This window comes from Linepithema humile, chromosome 2 (genome assembly GCF_040581485.1).
Source record: "Linepithema humile isolate Giens D197 chromosome 2, Lhum_UNIL_v1.0, whole genome shotgun sequence".
Lineage (NCBI taxonomy): Eukaryota > Metazoa > Arthropoda > Insecta > Hymenoptera > Formicidae > Linepithema > Linepithema humile.
The window spans coordinates 11836904-11860668 of NC_090129.1; the positions used below are offsets into that span (position 1 = coordinate 11836904).

The 23765-nt window shown below is 37.0% G+C and overlaps 1 protein-coding gene across 1 annotated transcript; it reads right to left on the minus strand.

The window, feature by feature from the left end:
• Window positions 1–7355, minus strand: LOC136998210 (uncharacterized). Its single transcript, XM_067350656.1, has 2 exons — window positions 7165–7355; window positions 1–6971 (listed from the first exon to the last, which is right to left on the minus strand). Exon 2 carries the CDS (start codon window positions 6040–6042, stop codon window positions 790–792), a length of 5253 nt encoding a protein of 1750 aa, XP_067206757.1. The 5' UTR covers window positions 6043–6971; window positions 7165–7355; the 3' UTR covers window positions 1–789.
• Window positions 7356–23765: the final 16410 nt, after the last annotated feature.

Genomic DNA, 23765 nt, shown 5'->3' on the forward strand with positions numbered 1-23765 from the left:
TATACAATGGCCAGCAAGGGCCGCAACTTTCTATAAAATGGCCAGCAAGGGCCGCAACTTTCTATGACCAGCAAGGGCCGCAACTTTCTATGACCAGCAAGGGCCGCAACTTTCTATGACCAGCAAGGGCCGCAACTTTCAATGGCCAGCAAGGGCCGCAACTTTCAATGGCCAGCAAGGGCCGCAACTTTCTATGGCCAGCAAGGGCCGCAACTTTCTATGGCCAGCAAGGGCCGCAACTTTCTATGGCCAGCAAGGGCCGCAACTTTCTATGACCAGCAAGGGCCGCAACTTTCAATGGCCAGCAAGGGCCGCAACTTTCAATGGCCAGCAAGGGCCGCAACTTTCTATGGCCAGCAAGGGCCGCAACTTTCTATGGCCAGCAAGGGCCGCAACTTTCTTCAACGAGATCCCAAGATTGAACAATGTTCTATGTCGCGACGAATACACGACGGCGACTAGACTCGATTCGTGCACGGCACGCGCAAGATGATGCAACGTACACGCGACGATCGACAATGACGACACGCGCGATGAACAACAAAGAACGACACGCGCGACGAACAACAAAAAGCGACTAGCCTCGTGACAAGGTCTAGGCGGATGCCGGCATGCTATCCAGGCATGGCGCGGCCGTTCCTCCCGCATCGGTAAGCGCCACTCGCGGATCGGGAACGAACCGGCATATAGTGCCGCTCGTGCTGCACGCTTTGCCTTAGTGGCGAAAAAGCGCGCATTTTAAACATTTCCGCCCGCCTTCGTTAAATTATTTATTTAACGAACATAATCCTAGTCTTTATCCGTTGGAAGGAAGCAAAGTTTAGTAATAGGTCTTTTCAATTCAGTTGTGCAAGTCTTGACCAGGACCACTCTTACGAGACCGTCAGGTCCTCGGAAGATCTTAGTAATTCTGCCCAAAGGCCATTTACCAGGAGGATAACGTTCATCTACCACTAGTACCATAGAACCTTCCTTAACCGTGGTAGAATTCTGATTCCACTTATACATAGAGTAATGTCTTTGAAGGTACTCTGAAGACCACCTGATCCATAGTGAATCTAACATCTGTCGCAGCAGTTGCCATCGAGAGAGTCGTGAAGACTTTTCAAATTCTAAAGAAGGTTCAGGCACAACAGTGGGAGGACATCCCATTAGGAAATGTCCTGGTGTTAAGACCGATAGGTCATCCGGGTCATCCGTGAGAGGACATAAAGGTCTGGAGTTTAAAACTGCTTCTATTTGAGTAAGCAAGGTGTTTAACTCCTCATAAGTGAGAAGAGTTTCACCCATTACACGCTTGAGATGATATTTTACTGACTTTACTCCAGATTCCCATTTGCCTCCAAAATGAGGCGCCGAAGGTGGATTGAATCTCCATGTAGTGCCGTCCTTAGCTAGAAGGGCCGATAATCGCTGAGCTTCTGCAGAGGCCCCGTCGAACAATCTTTGTAGTTCAGAACTCGCACCCTTAAAATTGGTACCGCAGTCACTTATTAGAGTGGCACAGATGCCACGTCGACTGACAAATCTTTTATAAGCAGCAAGAAACGCTTCGGTAGTATAGTCAGTGACTAATTCTAGATGAACTGCAGATGTTGCAAAACAAACAAATAAGACTATGTAAGCCTTATACGTTCGAGCGTTCTTACCCTTCCAGGTCTTAAGTGTAAATGGACCAGCATAGTCCACTCCAGTGTTTAGAAATGGTCTCGAAGGTAACACACGTTCCGGAGGTAATTGACCCATTAATTGCCGTGCTCGCAACTGACGAAACCTAAGGCATTTAACACATTTGAGAATGTGACTACGCACCGTAGTTCGTCCTCCAACAACCCAAAATTCTTCCCGTATGAGTAAAGTAGTGAGTTGAGTGCCTCCGTGTAAGGAACGAATGTGAGCATCACCTATAATCAGAGATGTGAAAGGAGATTGTTTTGGCAATATAGCCGGATGTTTGGAGACTTCCGATAAGTTGGAGGCCTGCAGGCGACCGCCTACTCTTAAAATTCCCTCCGCATCAATGAATGGCGTGAGTCGGATCAGACAGTTCGACTTGGGCAATGTTTGACCAGTTGAAATTAATCTAAGTTCAGACGGAAAAAAGCATCTTTGTATCTCCTTTGTCCAAAATGCCTTAGCCTTATGTAATTCCAAAGGGGTGATAGTTGTTAAGGCTGGTGCAGTCGATATACGTTTGAAGCGGTCAACCGCACGCATACAAGTGGCAGTGACCTTCAACAATCTAAGCAAACTTGAGTATCGCAGGAGCAGGTCCCACGGTTGCGTAACACTAGTACTTGTTGCATTGATTTTCACAGGGCGCTCCTCTAGGTTTACACCAGAGGTCTCTAAAAGGGCTAAAGATGGCCATAAATCTGAAGTTTCCGATAACCATGAAGGCCCATACCACCAGGAAGGAGTGTGGGAAAGTTGTGCTGGGGTTAAACCCCGGGTTGCTAAGTCAGCCGGATTTTCTGAACCTCGTACAAAACGCCAGGTGGCTGAAGGCAAAGTCTCCTGAATGTAACATACCCGGTTATGTACAAAGTCTTTCCACCTTGACGGATGGTTATTTATCCAGGTAAGTGTAATTGAAGAATCACACCATAAGTAGAGCCTGACGTCTTCACGATGCAAGGCATGCAAAACTTGTTTCACAAGCTTTACTAAAAGCACAGCTCCGGAAAGTTCCAAACGAGGAATTGTCAACCTTTTTAAAGGCGCCACTTTAGTTTTGGAGCAGATCAACTTTGAGATAATCTTTCCCGTATCATCTGTGGTGCGTACAAACACCACTGCTGCCATAGCTAAAGAGGAGGCATCACAAAACCCATGGAGTTCAAAACTGCGGCTCAAATAAGTACCGATCCACCGAGGAAAGGTAAGAAGGGGCAGCGTATCGCAATCATTAATGAATTTAATCCAGTCGTGGACTAGATCATCTGGAAGATCTTGATCCCAATCCAATTTAAGCGTCCAGAGTCTTTGTAAGATAAGCTTACCAATAATGATTACCGGAGCTAGAAACCCCAACGGATCAAAGATTTTAGCAATGGTAGAAAGTATGGAACGCTTCGTGATTCGATCTTTTGAAAGGAAGCTCAACTCAAAGGAAAATTCATCCGTCATCGGGTGCCATAATAAGCCTAAGGAGTGTATGATAAGATCATCATCAATAGGTATCATTGAAGCATCCAATCTATGTTCCGAAGCGATTGATTCCAAAACTGCCGGCTCATTGCTAACCCATTTTCGTAACGGGAAACCGCCCGCCATGCATAAGTCGCTTACCTGATCTATAATCAGTCGTGTGTTCATAATGGAATCCGATCCACCAAATAAGTCATCTACATATCTTCCGTCCGTCATAACAGAGATTGCTTTCGGATATCGTTCTCCCTCATCTTTAGTAAGTTGCATTAAAACTCGCAGAGAAAGGAATGGAGCACAAACCATACCGTACGTGACGGTGGTGAGCTCAAAGGGAACCAAGTTCTGACCTTCACCTGTCCAAAAGATACGTTGGAATTTCCAATCGTCTGAACAGACCTTTACTTGTCTAAACATCTTCTCAATATCTGCAGAGAAGGCATATTTAAATTGTCGAAAGTATATCAAAACGTCAAAAAGTTCCGTTTGCAGTTTTTCTCCTGGATGAAGGATATCGTTCAAAGAGCGACCAGAGGTAGAGGGAGACGATGCATTGAAGACAACTCTTAATTTGGTTGTTAAACTACTCTCCTTCCACACACCATGATGCGGAAGGTAATAAGAATGAGACGGTTCAGAAGTAGAATCTGGCACTACTCTCATGTGACCCAGGCGTAGATATTCATCCATAAACTCCGAATATTGAACCGCATACTTAGCGTTTTTAGAAAACCGCTCGACCAACTTATGACACAGAAGCGACGCTTTACGCTTGGAATCCCCTAATGTTTGCGAGGACGCCTTAAAAGGCAAACAAACGACATATCTGCCTTGAGAGTCACGAGAATGTGTAGAACAAAAATGTTCCTCACATTCTTGTTCGTCCTGATTCAATGAGGAAACCGGCTTAACAGAAATCGAATCCAGTTCCCAGAATCTTTGGAGAAGATCATATAAATCGGCTGACTGAGAAATGCAGTAACTTTGCATATGACAAGTGGGCCTTACACTACCGGTTGGTCCTGAAACTATCCAACCTAACTGAGTCTGTTGAGCAATAGGAGAATCTGAGCCGCCCTTAACAATTCCAGTGTCAATCAATTGACCATAAACGTCTGCGCCCAATAACAAATCAATTTCTCCTGGATTAGAATAATACGGGTCTGCCAATTGTAGACCTTCCAAGTGTTTCCAAGATTTCGATGATACTTTCAAAGTTGGTATTGCAGTGGTCAGTGCACTAAGTATGTGCGCGGAGACGACCTTCTCAAATGTCGAAGTGAAGTGTGGCCTTATTGTGAAGCTCACAAAACCTCTCGTTTTATTACTTGACTGACCACCTACTCCTACCAAGGGAATAGAAGATTTAATCCTAGGCAATTTAAGTCGTTGGGCTAATCTCTCAGTAACCAACGAAATCTCCGAGCCTTGATCGATTAATGCTCTTGCTATAGTTGAGTTTCCGTTAGAGCTTCTAACTATGATTCTAGCCGTAGCTAAGAGTATTTGAGAATGATTCCCAGCTTGATCAGCATTGGCAAATAGCACTTTTGCATTCGGAGTTTTGTTCTCCTTATCCTTTTCTGATGCCACAGAGGCCTTAGAATTATCCGATCTCGTCCTTTTATCGTTAGCCGACTTTTCCAAATGCAAGGACGTGTGGTGCTTTTGTCCGCATTTAATACAACGTCTTGTTGAGGTACAATTGGATATTTTATGCGCCCCCAAACAATTGAAGCATAAATGATGTTTTATTATCAACTTGCGTTTGACCTCCTGAGATTTGGAGGCATACTGGGCGCAGGTAGCTGGATGGTGGTTTGTCCCACAAATACCACAGGTTATGCTCGCTATCGACTTCGAAGAAGATTCCTTTGAATGTCCTTGAAAATGAGATTTCAGTGCTCCTGATTGAGCGGCTACTTTAGGCTTATCAAATTTGGATTTATCTATTGCCTGCAAGGATCTTAGACGGATACCAAGAAATTCTCTGAGCTGGCTCCAAGTAGGAGGATCTCTTTCTCCTCCGAGATGATGTTCCCATGCCTTTAGGGTATCCAAATCCAGTCGTTGAGTAATGACAAACACCAGGATGTCATCCCAATGGGCCACAGGTCGACCCATTGTTTCTAAGGATTTTAGAAGTTGATTGACGGTTGTGTAAAGATTCTCTAACTCCTTTGCCGATTCTTTCGTCATCTTTTTGATATTGAAAAACGATTGCAGCGTCGAGCTGACCAATAGTCTCTTGTTCTCGTAGTAAGATACTACCGACTCCCATGCCGGTTTAAAATTCAAGGCCGTGATGGTTGTATATTTCAAGAGGTGAGCAGCATTGCCCACTAAACTAGCTTTAAGATACTGCAATCGTTGAACGTCAGACAGTGTCGGATTGACAAGCACAGAAGTTGAGAAAAAGTCCTTGAAAGTCAACCAGTTTTCCATATTTCCATTGAACTTTGGCAAGTCGATTCTTGGTAGTTTTAGACCATAAGCATATGTCATCTGCGTCTGAATATTTTGTGTCGGGTCCAGAAAATAATTAGATGTAGAACCACTACTTGAACTCTTCTCTGAACTCATTGTAGCATTCAACTTCTCCAAAGTGCGTATATACTCTTTCTGAGTAGTAGTATACGCCTCTTGAGTAAAATAAGCATGGGCCTTTATCTTCTCTCTATCTTCTTGATCCAGTTTATTAAATGAGACATTAATCGCCTCATGCGTGACCTCAAATTTGTGCCAATATTCCTTTAGCATGTTAGCCTGCAATGAGACCCTAGAAACTGAAACGTCAAAATCCTCCTCCACCAAGCCAACATATACTTCTGATATTAAACTCTTCAAAACCAACTGTTGCTCAAGATGAGCCCTAAGGTGTGACAACCTCATCTTGTCCACACAAGATAAATATCCGGCTTCGAGAGGACCAAATGTCTAAAAAGGTTTTAATATCCCCCAAAAAAAAAGAAACTATGTGTCGCAAGAAAACATAATCCAAATAATAATACTTAATAACTCAAAATAAACATCAGATATAATATCTATAAACAAGAATCAAGAGATATCAGAAATTAAGATATTAGTTTTGTGTACAAAAAGAAAACATGAAACTAAATCATTTAGTTAATAAACTCAACTCTTTTTATCGAGTTATCAGCAATGAAAATCGTCTTAGTGGACTGTATTATTCTGCAAAAAACATGCTCGTCAATGAGCAAACCACAATAAAAGAAAAGCAAATTATAAGTCAAATGTACCATTCAAATAATAAATCAAATATCTCTCGATTAACACAAAGTCATATCGCAAAAGGTTAATATTATACTGTAATTTTTGAGTCGACTCAAAACGCAAAAGATAATACCTATAATACTTAAGTACTATTTATACAAATGATCGTCAATTATTACATTAATGCAATAATCTTAAAAGAGCACAGCAAGACTCTATCGCAGAAGTTTTACATCAAACGCTATGTCTAGCGATGTTCAAACGTAAATACAATAATAATATTATTGTGTCACAAAGAAATAAAGGTGATAGAAAAGAATCTCAATCATTCCACATTCTTCGTTATGAGGTAATGAGTCGCTCACAAATGCAATAAAAAGGCCGCACCTGACCTTTACAAAATAAAGGAAAAGATACACTCACCGCAAGACAGGCAAATGTACATTAAGTTAAATAGTTCAGTCAAGGCAAATTATTCCGTGCATGTGTGTGCAGGTGTGTTCCAAAGAAAGGCCAAGCATTCGTCCATTCCAAGGGACATGCAAGTGGGATAGGTCTCCAAAAAAAACAAAGCAGGCTATCCTAACCTGTTGTAAATCAAGAAAAGAAAAGAAAAGACTTAGATTTTCTCACAGTCTAGAAATCCGCAAACGTAGTGCTGCGTTAACTTGTAAGGTTAACTCAGGCTTTCAATGCTGTATAAATACATCTCATCCAGCGCCTAATGGCGATCGGCAGGAACACGCGTAAGCGTGTTCTGCGCAGCAATGATCAACTCACCTTGTGATGTGACTATATATACAATGGCCAGCAAGGGCCGCAACTTTCTATAAAATGGCCAGCAAGGGCCGCAACTTTCTATGACCAGCAAGGGCCGCAACTTTCTATGACCAGCAAGGGCCGCAACTTTCTATGACCAGCAAGGGCCGCAACTTTCAATGGCCAGCAAGGGCCGCAACTTTCAATGGCCAGCAAGGGCCGCAACTTTCTATGGCCATGCAAGGGCCGCAACTTTCTATGGCCAGCAAGGGCCGCAACTTTCTATGGCTGGCAAGGGCCGCAACTTTCTATGACCAGCAAGGGCCGCAACTTTCAATGGCCAGCAAGGGCCGCAACTTTCAATGGCCAGCAAGGGCCGCAACTTTCTATGGCCAGCAAGGGCCGCAACTTTCTATGGCCAGCAAGGGCCGCAACTTTCTTCAACGAGATCCCAAGATTGAACAATGTTCTATGTCGCGACGAATACACGACGGCGACTAGACTCGATTCGTGCACGGCACGCGCAAGATGATGCAACGTACACGCGACGATCGACAATGACGACACGCGCGATGAACAACAAAGAACGACACGCGCGACGAACAACAAAAAGCGACTAGCCTCGTGACAAGGTCTAGGCGGATGCCGGCATGCTATCCAGGCATGGCGCGGCCGTTCCTCCCGCATCGGTAAGCGCCACTCGCGGATCGGGAACGAACCGGCATATAGTGCCGCTCGTGCTGCACGCTTTGCCTTAGTGGCGAAAAAGCGCGCATTTTAAACACTTTTGGAACGTAAAAATTTTCTCGGCCACATTGCGACTTAATGCGTCTGCATTGGTATTAGATTTCCCTGACTTATGAATGATTTCGTAATCGTATTCTTCTAACTTTAATCTCCAACGGATTAATCTTGATCCCGGGTCAGTTACATTAAATAGCCATACGAGTGGTTTATGGTCGGTAACTATTTTGAATTTAGTTCCGTATAAGTATGGTCGGAAATGTTTTACTGCCCAAACTATAGCTAGTAATTCTTTTTCTGTCGTATTATAATTTTGCTCAGCTTGAGAGAGTATTCGGCTGGCGTATGCTATAGGACGGTCGTGTCCTATCAGGCCTTGTGATAGTATAGCTCCCAAGGCGTAATCTGATGCGTCGGTAGTTAATACAAATTCTTCGTTAAAGTCCGGATATTTAAGAATTGGTGCTGTTATTAACTTTTCTCTAAGGATATCAAATGCGGTTTGTTGCTCGTTTGTCCATTCGAATTTTATTTCCTTTTTCGTTAACTTAGTTAGTGGTTTAGCAATCTTTGAAAAATCTTCGATAAATCTTCGATAATATCCCGCGAGTCCGATAAAAGATTGTATGTCTTTTATTTTCCGCGGTACCGGAAAATTTTTTATCGCCTTTAATTTCTCTGGGTCAGGCATGATCCCATTTTCGGCTATTACATGCCCCAGATAAGTAACTTCTTTCCTAAGGAACTCGCATTTATCGGGTTGTAATTTGAGATTGTTGGTTCGTATTCTTCGCAACACGTCTTCTAATCTACGGTTGTGCTCTTGGAGACTGGCTCCGTATATCACTATGTCATCGAGATATACTAGGCACTTTATTCCTTGTACACCTGTTAGAATTGTATTCATTAGGCGTTGAAAAGTTGCGGGCACGTTTTTTAATCCAAAGGGCATTCTATTAAACTCATAGTGCCCATGTGATGTAGAGAATGCAGTTTTCTCTTTATCTTTGCCGGCCATTGGTATTTGGTGATACCCTGACGCTAAGTTTAACGTCAAAAAATATTTCGAATTTCCTAATTGATCGAGTATATCCGTAATGTTAGGCAATGGGAATGAATCTCCGATTGTTACTCTCTTAAAGTCAATCAGTGTATTATAACTGTACATCAGTGAATTGTCACTGATGACCATAGTTATAAGTATAGCACTGCAAACTAGTACAATACTACTGATAAAATCAGTTGACTACAGTAACTGTTTCCAGCAGTGATATCTGACTGCTGAAAATAGTTGTTATCATAGACTTATAGAATAGACTGGCCCCTACCGTAAGAGGTAGCGTTGAAAGATCTAAAGGATAGAGAGATGATTCCGGGACTCTCTGTCCTTCTCTTTCGTCTCGTGGTGGGAACTGAAGGGATAAGATGGAAACGAAGCGAGCATGCGTATACGAGATGAGGAGAAAGAAAGAATAATTAGACGTAGAAATAAAAAAATTAAAAAATTTGAAGATTTAATGGATTATTTAAAACATAAAGCATTGATTTCTAAAATAGGTTAATATATTAATAAGTTTAATAAATAAGATATTTCATAGATTGAGCTGAAAAGGCATTTTTAATATTTTTTAAGATATTTTATTAAATATACTATTTAAACTCTTTGGTACATATAAACTCTACGTACTGGTAAAATAATGAATTAAATTGTACATTTTGCATAAAAAAAAAAATAGATTTTGATCTCATACACAACCAAACTAAAAATAAAATACATTATTATATATATCATAGACATAAAAAATTAAAATAAATTTAATGATCAATTAAAATAGTGTAATATAAATAAATTTCTTTGTAGTAGCTGCATTCATTCATAAAATAAAATTATTGATTAGCAAATATAACTAATCGATTATGCAAAATTCTTATTCTTTTCGTAGAATTTTGTAATCTCCTACCTTCATGATATAATCTTATATGACAATATTTGTGTAAAATATTATATATTAATTGAGATTTATGATTATCAATAACATTGTTTTGAGAGATATCATCTAAATGATTAAAAATATCATCAGGTAACAATTGTTTTGCACAATGTATAAGACTAGTCATTAAGTTTTTAACTGTAAATAGATCTTTATATTGTCTAAGTACACGTTCAGCAACTTTACAAATTGTAATAACTTGTGGACTAGGAAGTAATAACCCTCCTCTATTTTTTATTTTTAATAATAAAGAATTATTTTCCTTACTCTCTAAACTTTGGCGACACATATCACATTTAATTTTATTCTTAATATTTTTCAGCTATATTTTCAATTTCTTGTAATTCACTTGTATGATTAGGATATATATGATTTTCATGTTGATTCTTTTTATCTGCACAGACTTGTTTCACAAAATCTATGTTTGTTTTACTGAAACAACTTTTTCTTAATGATCCTTATACACGTGTGTAAAATTAGAATTAAAAAAAAACAGAAATAAAATAAAACTCACTCATATTCAATCTCCTTTTCATTCGTTAGATGCAAAGTAGGAACAGCTTCAGAGTGCAAGTGTCTTCGTATATTTCCATTTATTATACCAGTAAACATGATATCATTATCATTAAAATGTTGATTGCACACACAAGCATATTTGGAAACTTCTTTTCCAATAGCATCGATCCATTTTAATTTTAACTCTTGTCGTGTAGGTATACTAGAACAAGAAATAGATACCGTTTATCAAATTAATGTAATAATGTTTCTTAATAAAAAGTGATAATATTTCTAAATGAATTTGTGTGTGTGCAATTTTTCGAGCATTCATTCTTCTAACCTATAAAAAATATACATTAAATATTTACCTATGAAAAGTAACACCTTCTGCTCCGTAGAGCTTATGGCAAATGCAGCAGGAACGTACCATATTATTTAATCGTATACGCAGCATATACGAAGTAACCGAATAAAATTGGCGATGTCACGTTGCTTTCTCCTCATCTCGTATACGCATGCTCGCTTCGTTTCCATATTATCCCTTCAGTTCCCACCACGAGACGAAAGAGAAGGACAGAGAGTCCCGGAATCATCTCTCTATCCTTTAGATCTTTCAACGCTACCTCTTACGGTAGGGGCCAGTCTATTCTATAAGTCTATGGTTGTTATACACAGTAAAATTAGTAATATGTACTGCTTAGATCAGTATATCTTAACTAATAAAACAGTGAATATGTACTGCTTAGATCAGTAAACCTTAACTAATAGAACAGTGAATATGAACAGGTAATTTCAGTTGCTGATATAATGCATTTAATTCAATAATATAAATGTATATCAATCAAGAGACACGTGTCTCGCGCCAAGTTCACGCGAAGCGCAGGAACTATAGCGAGACCGACCGTGTCTCTTTACATACATAAATATATAATTGTATGGGCATATGATTAATATATTTTAATAAATGAATATAAAAATAATATTATTGTTTGCAAAATTTTTTTAAGTTGAAAACTATTTTCAACATATGCAAGAAAATTGAAACAAAAAAGTTATATGATGTACTAAATAAATGAATACTATATACTAAATAAATAATATATCAAATAAAAATGAAAAATTTATGCATTATTAAATTATATAAAATGCAAACTAAGTATATCATTTTTAACAAAAATAAAAATTATTAAGAAAAACAACATAAATTGTAATGATAAAATAATTTTTTTCCATAAATTTATAGAATTTTGCAAACAACTAACATAAATATTTATTTTATAAAATAAAATTAAACTGCTGAATAAATTTATGTATCTGATGTGTTATCTATCACATTTGATATTGGTGTGGTATTACAAATATTAATATGAGTAGAAGATACAAAAGCATGTGCTTAAATTATTTAAATATATATTCTAGGAATGTGGCAGTCGTATAAATAATTTGCAAAAAGAATAAAGTCTGAGATAGCATTCCGAGATGTAACAATAAATATATAATAAAATGTTAAATTTTGCTATTTGATGCTTCATATTTCTAAATATTATAATGCTTGTTAAAAAAATGTAAAAAAAAGATATATATGTAAATTAACCTTCAAACTTTTTTCGTGTCTCCTCATCTGTTATTTCCTCGATTTTTGTTCCTAATTCTTGAATAGACAAATTTGTTATTTTTCTCATTTTAGTCTGCAATTGAGAAATAAATATTAAAGATAAAAAGAGAAAAGTTCACGTGTGTGTCTGCGACTACGTATTACATAAAACACTACAAGAATGGTTATGATAACGAAATACACACAATAATGAATATAATAAAATGTTATAATTATAATAATATAATAAAATGCCACATAAAAGCGTTGAACTTATCAAATACCGTCGATCGTTGCGGACAATGCAGACGGATAGCAGCTAACGTGTTGTAATCAGTATCGTGTTGCATCAGTTACGACGTACGACGAACGATGCACGACACGACCGGCACGACACACGACACAAGCACACGCATATCGCGGACGCCGCAGACAAAAGAACGGATATATCGCGCAGCAACAAACTGAGCTCTTATTGGCTCGAAGTTACAGATTTGCAGTGAAATCTTACTTCCACTGGCTAAAATCAGTAAATTGTAAGTCTGAGAACCAAGGTGGGAGTATTGTTACTAAATGTCAGTAAATACTCACTGATTGTCCGTGACATACTGTTTCACTGATTCAATCAGCGTTATTTTCACTGATTGACTTTAAGAGAGTAAATCGTTTAGTTTTCGGAAATCTACGACTACACATAATTTTGCCTTTCCTGAAGCGTCTGTCTTTTTTGGTACCACTAGCAATGGAGCATTCCAGACCATTGGCTATTGCTCGGCTGAATAATTTTATTTTTTAGCATTTCCTGCACTTGTCGATTTACCTCTGTCTTATGTTTCTCGGGCAGGCGATAAGGTCGAGTGTTGACCGGTGCTGAATCGGCACGCGTCGCTATCTCATGTTTCGCGGCCGCGGTAGCCGTCAGTGGTTCTCCTTCTAGATGAAATACATCATCGAAATCTTCGCAGATTTTAAGTAAAATTTTTCGCTCTTCGTTATTTAAGTGATCGAGACGAAGCGCCTCTTTAATTCGTTGCATGCGTGACAAGGGAATTTCCTTCGGTATATACGTTTGAGCTATTAATATCTCGGCATTTCCTTCTGTCTTTACTTCTTCAATTTCTACTACTGGAGCTTGCATTTCTATTTTAGTTTCGGTAGTATTTATTATGCTAATCGGGCTATTATTTTTTGGCTCGACTAGGCAATTTCCGATAAATATTCCTGGTCTAGTTTCCACTGCTTGGATTATTCCTGCTGTGTTTTCTTTAGTTATGGCTGTTATAATAGTTTCGCTTCTAGCTTCTAAAGTAAATTTTTTGCATGGGAAAAGCGTAAATAAATTTTTATCGATGCGTAGTTTTTTAATAGTATAGTCCCAAGATGCTTGATATTTTTGTAGGAAGTCGGCTCCGAGGATTCCGTCATATTCAATAGGAAAGTCGTCTTTTATCACGTTTAATTCGTGTTTAACATCTCTTGTTTTTAACGGAATAGTTGCTTGCATTACGCCTATAGTATCTGCTTTGTGCCCTGTTGCGCCAATGATTGTTATCTTTTTATCATATATTATGGTTTCATCTTTCAATTTATTCAATTTTATTAGACTCATGGTAGCTCCTGTGTCGATCAACATATTTATTTTATCGTCAATCACTTCATTCATGGGTAGTGAAATCAGATCGAGCTCAGTGTGTGCATGGTTTATCTCATCAGCTGTTAGTACCTTATGTTCTCGTACTGTCTTAGCTGTTGCTTTAATTGTTTTCCTTTCTGCATCGTCGTCCTCAGTCTCGCGATGCTTTATTAGTTTTATTTATGGTATTTCGCGTGTTTGATTCTTTATTTATTTTCTTATTTTTAGTATATTCCAGTTTTCCGTTTAATATCCAACATTCGGTACGGTTATGTCCGGATTTCTTGCAATAATTACAATGTTTATCCAGCGTATTAAATCTTGATCCGCTCGGTTTAGGCAAAGTGAATTGATTACCGTAGCGGCTCGTTCGGCAATCGCGACCGTAATGTCCTTGCTTACCGCATTTATGGCATTGAATTGCCTTAGGATTATTAAAACTTTTATTCGCGTTGTACGCGGAATCACGTGGTCTCTTTAATTTTTCCTCTGCTTTGGCCCCTTCGATGGCTTCCTGCAGGGTTGCATATCGTTGCGCGCGTATTACCATTCGTATATCCTCGCGCAGTCCGTACACAAAATTTTGTAGCGCTAGCTGTTTAACGGTATCTAATATAGCGCGTTTATCTTGCGGTGTCTTTCTAACTGTCTGTTAGAGATTCGTAGAGCTGCATCGCTAAATGGTCTGCTCGTGCCCCATATTCTACTGCACTTTCTCCGGGTCGTTGTTTCAGATGATTAAATTCAATTTGAATCGATGTAGGATTTCTCTTAGGGTAGTAAAAGCTTTCCAGTTCGTTTTTTAACTGTTCAAACGATCTGATATCTTTGATCTCAAAATTTATTAATGCTCTGCCTTGCAGTTTAGTCGACATTATGACGTCGAGTAACTCCTCTTCGAACTCGGGCTTTACATACTTCATTGCACATGTACAAGCGCTTAGAAATGATTTTAAGTTTGTTCGTGACGTACCGTCAAAAATAGGTATTAAATTTATCGCGTTTTTTGATGTCATGTAGCGTTGTGCGTCAGTGGATTGTCTGTTTCGTACGTCTTCAGTAGTTCAACCGTACGAAATTTCGGTTTCGCGTTCTTGTCGCGGATTTCGTTCGTGATGGTGCGCATGAAGATACTCAAATAATGTTGTGATCTGTTCGCGCATTTCGTGCAATGCTTCTTCTATTGCTGAATTCTGATTTTTATTTTTTGGGCGTGTTCCTGTTCGAAGTCCGCTGGCTTCGTTTTCTCTTGTATTTTGCTCCATTAACGCGGATATCTCTATTTCGGTGTCTGCCTCACTCTTTCTTCTTTGAGACATTTTTTCGTTTCTTCTTTCACGGATTTCGTCCGAATCAAATATGCTACTATCGTATGATGTTAGCTCAAACTCGCTGTAATCTGACACGCGGCTTGGTGTTTTACTAATGTAAAGTCTAGTCTTTTTAGTTTTTACTTCTATCACGGTATCGTTAAGAGCAGGAATTAAACTCGAATCGATATCTTCGAAAGTGTAATCTCGTTTATTTTCTATGTTTGCATCTAATTCGTCGTTGGTATCACTGTCCGAGTTTGTGTATTGTAAAAAAAGTACGGCGTACGTTATCGCTTATGTCGCGAGTCGCGTCTTCGATAATGCGTATCGGGTTTAACGCTGTGCGGATCGCGTGTCGCGCTTGGTTGCTTAATAGCCACGACCTATTTCGTATGGGACCGGGGTCGCTTTCGCTTTTGTACACGCGTTTTTATATATTATATAATGGTTCGGACTTACAGTAGTAGTAGTATGATCGCTTGCATGTTGCCTCGTCCTTAGCTGCGGTTCGCTGTCCGGCTGTAGATCGTAGGTTGTAGATGTAGGTCGTTCGGCTGCTTTCTGTGGCTGGCTCCTATTTCGCTGACTCCGCTTGGCACTGCTTGGCTCTGGATAGTCTGCTGCTGCGCTGCTACTCTGCTTACCGTTGCGTTGGTCGGGGTCTTCTCGTTTCAATAATCTCCGTATTGAAACTTGTCCGCCGACTATTTTGCACTCAATTTTCGGCTGCTTACTGCTGCGTTGGTCGTGGTCTTCTCGTTTCAATAATCTCCGTATTGAAACTTGTCCGCCGACTAATTTTCACTCACTTAAATTTTTTTTTTTGTTTCAGGCTCTGGACGTTCCGGGTTCGTGGTCCCGAAGGAGAGGCAGATCCCACCGCTGCCACCAGATTATTGTTGTACCCTTGGTGATAGGGCACGGGTTCGGGATCTGCCAAGGAGTTAGGCCGGGAATCCGGGAATAATCCTTTTTAGTTTTTTCGTAATAAAACAATCTTTCACATATTTATTGATCTCTTGATTCATTACAAATTCCCTTACTAGTAGATAAACTAAGTTTCGTCAGGAATCCTTGCCTTAGTTTTAGTATTACGGAGCCTCAAGCTACTCTTATTCGCTTTTAGCGATTTGTTATAATTTACAATCTTCTAGATTTGTAGTCTCGACGGACATACGTCCGTTCCTTTTGACTGATAGTTTTCGACCCGCCGTCGTGATCTCGCAACGGCGATTTTATATTCGCGAAACTGCACTTGATTGCAGTTTTAACGGTCTTTTCGATTGAACTTGCTGACGAAATTCGATAGTTCGTCAGCATTGTTGCGTTAAAAGTGAATTAGGTTTTAATTTTCGCTGCGCGATTTTCCGGTGTCTCGCACGAGCCGGAAACGCACTGAATATTTGATATCTTAACCTGATATGTAATAGATATTCTTATATTTTATTAATATATATATATTTTATTAATAAATGATTGGTTGTGGTTCTTTGGACCCACAACACAATATTGCAAATTCACTGCAAAATGTTGTTGCATCATTGCTGTGGGATTGCAGCAACATTAAAATGTCCGCTTTTAGGAAGATTGTAACAAAATATTACAGTAATATTGCAATATAATGAATTTGCAATAATGCATTGTTATTGCAATCTTAGAATAATGTTGCATATATTTTTATTTATTCGGACATTTATCTGTTCGATTTTTGAACAATCAGTTCAATATCTGAATTCCCTGTGTTGAGGTCGTGTCAGAAAAATTAAACTGATAAAAATAATTACTATGTCTTTAATCTTACTAGCCACTCTTTGCAAGTTTCATATAATCATCATGACTAAAACTTAAATACGAGATAGATTTTGCAACGCGCGTCGCATAGCGGTAAACGAACGAACTAGCGATTACCGAATATTGCTGTTGCAATGTTGTTGGAATGTTGCTGTCACATTCTCATGAAATATTACAATTACAGGTTGCAATAATGTCTCAACAATATAACATTGCAACTTGCAAGATTGTAACATTGCTGTAATGTAATTGCAATGTTCTGTGCTGTATGGGATCAGTAATCAAATATTATTGATAAATTTATCATTATTCTAAGTAGTTATGATATAACCAAAATATCACTTAACCTAAAATTCATGTGAAAATGCAAAGTATTATTTTATCTTTATTTCCAAATTACAGATTTCCTGATAATGTTGAGTTAAAAAAGAAATGGATGGAACCCACACAGCACAGAAAGTTGAAATAACGTCGCTGAGACGTTGCAATGTTGAATGTTGAAGTATAAAGGTTTTTTCAACATTGAATCTATGTTGATTTTGCTATATTAATTGTTAAATGTTGCTATAACGTAGAAACAACATTTAACAATTATTATCTTTTGAAATAATATAATAATTATTACAATAATTATTAATAAGAAATAATAATATAATTATATATATATATATATATATATATATATATATATATATATATTTAAATAAAAATTAATTTTAAACATTTATTTCGTTCAATTTTTCAAAACATTATTATAATGCATAATATATATAAATTCTGCATTGAATAAATGTTGAATCAATATTGAATTAATGTTTTTTGTCTTGCAGACATTGCAATTCAGCGGACATTAGACATTTCTTCAATATTTTTTCAACATTGAATCTATATTTCGCAACGTTGCTGAAACATTCATAATGTTACAATTCTACGTTTTTTAGATATTGATTCAACGTTTGTGTGCTGTATGGGGAAGCTATTGATGTGACAACAATTTCAAGTTCAGCCAGACTGTGTAGTGATCACTTCCATAATAATTCGTTTCAACAGACTGATGGATATACAACTTTGAGACGGTTAACCTCAACTGCTGTTCCTTTTGATCAAAACGACAATCAATTATCTTTACAAATTAACAATGTACCTACTCAAGTACTTGGCGATGTAATTAATCATCAAGATATGACAAGTGCTGAAAATACATCATTTTCAACAAATACAGATACTAGTGGCTTTAAGACACATAATCATTTAAGTTCCAGAAACAGTATTAAAAGGCACATTAGAACTTTTATTTAAAATAATTTTTATATTACAAAATAGCTTAATATCTTATAAAATAATTGTACTATTAATTGTATGTATTAATGTATGTTTAGAAAATCATCTGTTGTCAACATTTCCCCAACAAAAAAATTTTGTTTTATGGTCGGAAATCAGTCAGAGTCTTTTTCAAGAGAGAACTTCACTTCAAATAAAGCATGGGAGCGGTTTGTAAGAGTTATGACTTCTGAACAATCTAAAAAATCTGCTTCCCATATGAAGATGATTAGAACAGAAAAAAAATTAATTATATGAAAGAAATGATTAAAACTATGAAGAAGAAACAGTTTTTTGAAGCTGCTGAATATTTACAGGTTCATTCGTAATTATGTACATATAGTATAAATTGTAATCAATTTATTATGAACAATTTCATGTAATTTTTTTACTATAATAATTAAATTGTACTTACATTTAAATAATTTTTTTATACATTATAAAACGATTGCGATTAGCTTAAAATATTTAAAATTGTTTTAATTATTATTTTTTTTTTATTAGGAATAACCTCAACACTTACAAGAGTTGATATTTCGTATGAAAGAAAATAAAGTTACAGCTTCGTTTCCTGCTCAGTTAAAAAATTTTGCTAGAACCTTACATTTTCACTCTCCAGCTGCTTACGAATTTGTGAGACGCAGCTATCTCAAATATTTGTCTTGCGTTGAAACACTCAATTATTGGTTGTCTTCAAAAAATTATAAACCAGGTATTTCTGATGAACTAATAAGACACGTGTCAAACATGGTAAAGCAAGAATTTCAGAAAGGTAAGAAACTTATTTTCAACCTTACGTTTGATGAGATGAACATTCATAAATGGAAACATTGGGATAAAAAAGCTCACAAATGGAAAGGTGTTGTCGATTTAGGTGGACAGTTGGATGAAGTTAACAATAACAATGAACTTAAGATAGCTACTAAAGCATTGGTTTTTATGTTAGTCAGCATTAATGGGTCGTTTAAAACACCCATTGCACATTATTTAATTAACTGTTTAACAGGCAAAGAAAAGACAGTACTTTTAAAAGATCTATTGATAAAACTTAGCCAAAATGATATTGAAGTAGTTAGTATTACTTTTGATGGTGATAAAGCACATGCAAAAGCATGTGAAGTAGGCGCTAATTTTAATTACAGAAATAAGAGCAATTTTAAGCCCTATTTTGAACACCCAAATACTTTAAGACCTGTCTACGTGTTTTTCGATTCGTGTCATGCGCTCAAGTTAGTAAGAAATTATTGCGTTAAAAGGACCTATAATATATGATAAAAAAGAAATTGTTAATTGGACGTATATTAAAAAATTACACAACAAGCAAATTAGTGAAGGCTTGCACTGTGCATGCAAGATACGAGATAGGCATATTTATTTTTATAATGAGAAAATGAAAGTGTCACTGGCGGCACAAGTATTGAGTTCAAGCGTATCAATTGCATTATATTTTCTTAAATTTAAAGTTAAAAAATTTGAATTAAAAACAAAAATTGAAGAATATATTCAGTATATTGAAAAATTAGAAATAGATGTGCCTGTCACGATTATATAAAAAAAAAAAAAAAACGTAACAATAGAAAAAGAAAATTCTATAGTTTATGACCAAGTAATAAAAAATATTGTTCGTAAATCAGTCCTTGAAAGCGAATCTATTAAAACGGGATTTTTTGGATTTATTATTTGTTTAAAAAACGTTTATAGTCTTTGTATAGATTTGATAGAAAATAATATTGTTCAATTTGTCTTAACTTATAAATTATCTCAAGACCATGTTGAAATGTTTTTTGCATTAATAAGAAGAATGAATGGTTATAATAATAATCCAACAACAGTACAATATCAATCTGCTTACACCAAATTATTGGCTAATAATATGAATGTTTTAGTGCCTGCTTCAGCGAATTGTACCCCGCAAGACAATACATTAATAATTTCAGACGTAACAAACATTGTCGAAATAAAAAAAACAATAAAGAATAATCAAAATAAAACTATTTCAAAAAATAATAAAGAAACTCATAATAAAAAAAAAGAAAGAGTCTCACAACAAAAACAAAATAGTAATTTTTCAGTTTGATTTTTTTGAAAAGTAATCATAGTATATTTGATCACAATTATTGCGGAAATGCAGGCTGGTATGTTTCTGATTATCTTGAAGAAATTGTGAAGCATACAGCTGGTTCAATAGTATATTCATTAAAGAAAAAAATAATTTGCGAAATTTGTAGAGACATGTTAGAAGGAGGTGATAGTGTCAAATCTAAATTGACAATTTTAAAAAATCGCGGTGGTTTGCATTTCCCCTGCGAAGATGTAATTTTCATCTGTATGAGTGCTGAGAAAATAATACGTCAACATATTCATTTATTATTAACTAAAGATATAAATTACAAGCTTGTAACAGAAACACTAAAAATACTCCCTAATACAATTTTAGATAATAATAATCACATTTTAGATCAAGAGCCTTTGTATGATCATCGACATCAATTGATTCTTCTTATTATACAAAAATATATCGATATTCGCTTGACACATGAAAGTAAATGTTCCAAAGATGATTCTAAAAGAATCAGAATGCGTAATAATAAGCTAACGATTTTCAGTGGTCAATAATAAATAATACATATATTAACTGATTTATAAGCGTTATGTTATATAAATAAAAAACATTTTATATAGAAAATATTGTTATTATTAATATAAACATTTTCCTCCTCTTCTCTATTTATATCGTTCTCCTGAAATCTTCATCTCCCCACTTAACTCTAAAAATCAACAGCACATGCGCGATTGAATAAGGATGCTGATGGGTCTCTCGTTTTCTGTCTCTTTCTATCGGCTCACTCATTTTTACCTAGCTCCCCTCTACTCTATCTATATAAGCTCTTTGGTCATAACGTGGTTGTATCAGAGAGAAGACTGAGAGTGGACATGCCCACATTTTTCGTGTTTCTGTGGGCTAGCGCCTCTATGTGCACAAAACGTGCACATTGAACTACGTAGCCAATGTCCACGAATCCCGTAGGTAATGTCCACGATCTTTTGGGTCTCTTCCGTGCTATGTCCACGACTTTTTGGTTCCGATATGTGCTATATCGGAAATATGGCTACTGTAACGTCCCCATATTTTAGCGAGTAGATTTCCACTCGTAAATTTTTGTTTTAAACTTTCTAGTTTATCACCTCTTGGAATTATCGCTCGCTGTATCAATAGTGCCCGACACATGTCGCCAGAAAGGCGCAACACGAAACCTTTCGCGTAACGTAAACCCCTTGTTGCGTTTCAAAGCGTACGACTGTAAATTATCTGTCGTCACTCTCAAAACTTAGGTTCGGATATCACCTATGGTTTTATGTTAACCATACCACTCTCAAAACTTAGGTTCGAGTATCGCCTGCAGTTTTATATAAACCATGCCTCGAACATCCGATATTCAAAAGCGAGATTACATCCATGTGCGGTCCTATTGCATAGGACAAACCTTTGTCTCTGAAGATCCAGAGGAGTATAAATACGGGCCCTGCGAAGCCGCCGAGTCAGTCAGTATTCAATTTTTCAGTAAGCCGTCAATATTCAGTCAGAGAGTCAGTTTCGGTCAAGTTGTTAGTTTTCGCAGTCGCAATTTCAATTCTAACTCAGTCTCGGTCTAATTCTAATTCTAATTCTAATTCTAGTTCTAGTTTCGTCCTAGTTCAATACGGTTAATTTAAGTTCGGTTTATCAATTTTATACGTTCAATTACTTAATCCGCGAACTGCGCGTTCCATTTCTAGAACATAAGTGCTTATATGTTTGTAAGAATTCTTATCTTATAAGTTCATTTGAGTGTAATTTCATTTATTAACCAATGTACTCTTATTTTCATTTATAATTACATTTATTTGGTTGCTTTGAGAATTTTATCTTTAATTTCAAATCCTTAAACATTATTCCAATTTAGCGTGCGATCCTTAAATTCCAACGAACAATAAAAGGTAAAGACGTGTCGCGAAATAACTCTAGTGCAGTGATTCCTCGACCGCAAGATAACCAGCAACAATGACGCATCTGAAGATTCATCTCTACACGACTATCAGCCTGCTATTGGAAGATCGATCCTGGAACCGATCGGGCGCCTTACAATTAGATTGAGTCATCACTGACTTCAGGTACCATACAAGTCGACACCGGTGAGTCCGTTCCAAATTTATTTGCATGGGAAGGTTTAAAGTTAAAATCTGAGCAAGAGAAAATGCCAGATACCGAAGTAACATCTTTGCGCCCAGACTCAAATTGTAATTGTCGTTTCGTGTACTGTATCTTGGATAACGCGTGCTTGAATAGAAATACTGGCACGATATTGTGCCTCAATTGTTATCACGATTTATCAGAACCAACGCGCAATGATTTTGAACACGTCCTCGGATATCATTTGAATATCGGTTCTATAGTTCCATTAGCAAAGTGTCGTGTTTGTGGCCAGAACGTATCTCAACCTTTTCCAGTCCGTCACTGTCTCGCGTGTCTCAATCATTTTATAAGCCTAACAAATCAATTAACTCGAGAAGGACGAAGTGTTGTTAATCTTCTTGACCCTACCAGCGTTCTACTTGGCGGAGGCCCGGAATACGTACGTTAGTTATAACCAGCTTATTAAATCAACCGTCTGATTAATCGAATCCTAAATAATTGATATGTGTGTGGGGAAACGTTACGCTTGTCGGTCGCCTCGATTGGAATATCTTTATAGGTACTCCTTAGCTAGTTGCGTTCGTGAAACCAGCTTCGTGAATCCTACGGCAAAAGAGCGTCTTTGCAAAAAATGCATCGCTAGCGAACCGAATATAAAAGTTTATTCGTAGTTTTAAATGATAGGCATTACGCATCCGTCGGGCGTCGCCGCCCAAGATTACATTGCATTATTTGCCATCGCTACCTCGCGTTGATTCAACCGATTTCCGAGTGTCACGAATGCGAAGACAGGTACCTTAATTATATGCAAAATCTCGCTGAAAACGGAGAAAGTTTTTATGATCAGCGAGACCCAATGTTACTCTCTTAAATTTTCGGTCAAAATACATTTGATGCATTCTAATGGTATTAAGCGATTCTTTTATTTCAACTGCAAGATAATAAAACTTAAATAATTACACGTCAGTCACAATGGTTGATTACTATTTCTTACTACGTTGCTGTATTATTATCATATTCATTTTCTTGTGGTCTTACTCGGATTCATTATTCGTCTCTATCTAAATTAACTATTCATTAAAATACGGTCCTAATTATTACTATACACGTTGTTTTGCAGAGTCGCAACAAAATATCGATGCGATACTCTGCTTTCCTTAAGATTTATTATTTGAATTTATTATTCATTAGAATACGGTCCTAATTATCGTTCATATACGCTGTTCGTGTAAGGAGCAACAAAATATCAATGCGATACTGCTTCCCTTACGATCTCTCATTCAAATTCGCTATCCATTAGAAAGGGATTTTGGTTACGATTTTTATATTAAACACAACATTTGTGTTTCACGTTCTTTTCTGATCTTTTACTTTTCATTGGTTCGTGAATCTTACCGATTGAGTCTCGCGTAAAGGTGCGAACACTACGTGTTACCGCCAGGTCTATATAGTTGCCCCCCCCCCCTAACGCAAATCGTAAAAACATTTATATATTCGGATTGTACATTGTTTGTACATGAATGTACTATGATTTTTATTGTTTGTACATTTTTCGTTAATTTAA

Excerpts from the sequence above, each read along its gene's own strand:
- LOC136998210 (XM_067350656.1), bottom strand. The coding sequence starts at position 6,042 with ATGAGGTTGTCACACCTTAGGGCTCATCTTGAGCAACAGTTGGTTTTG.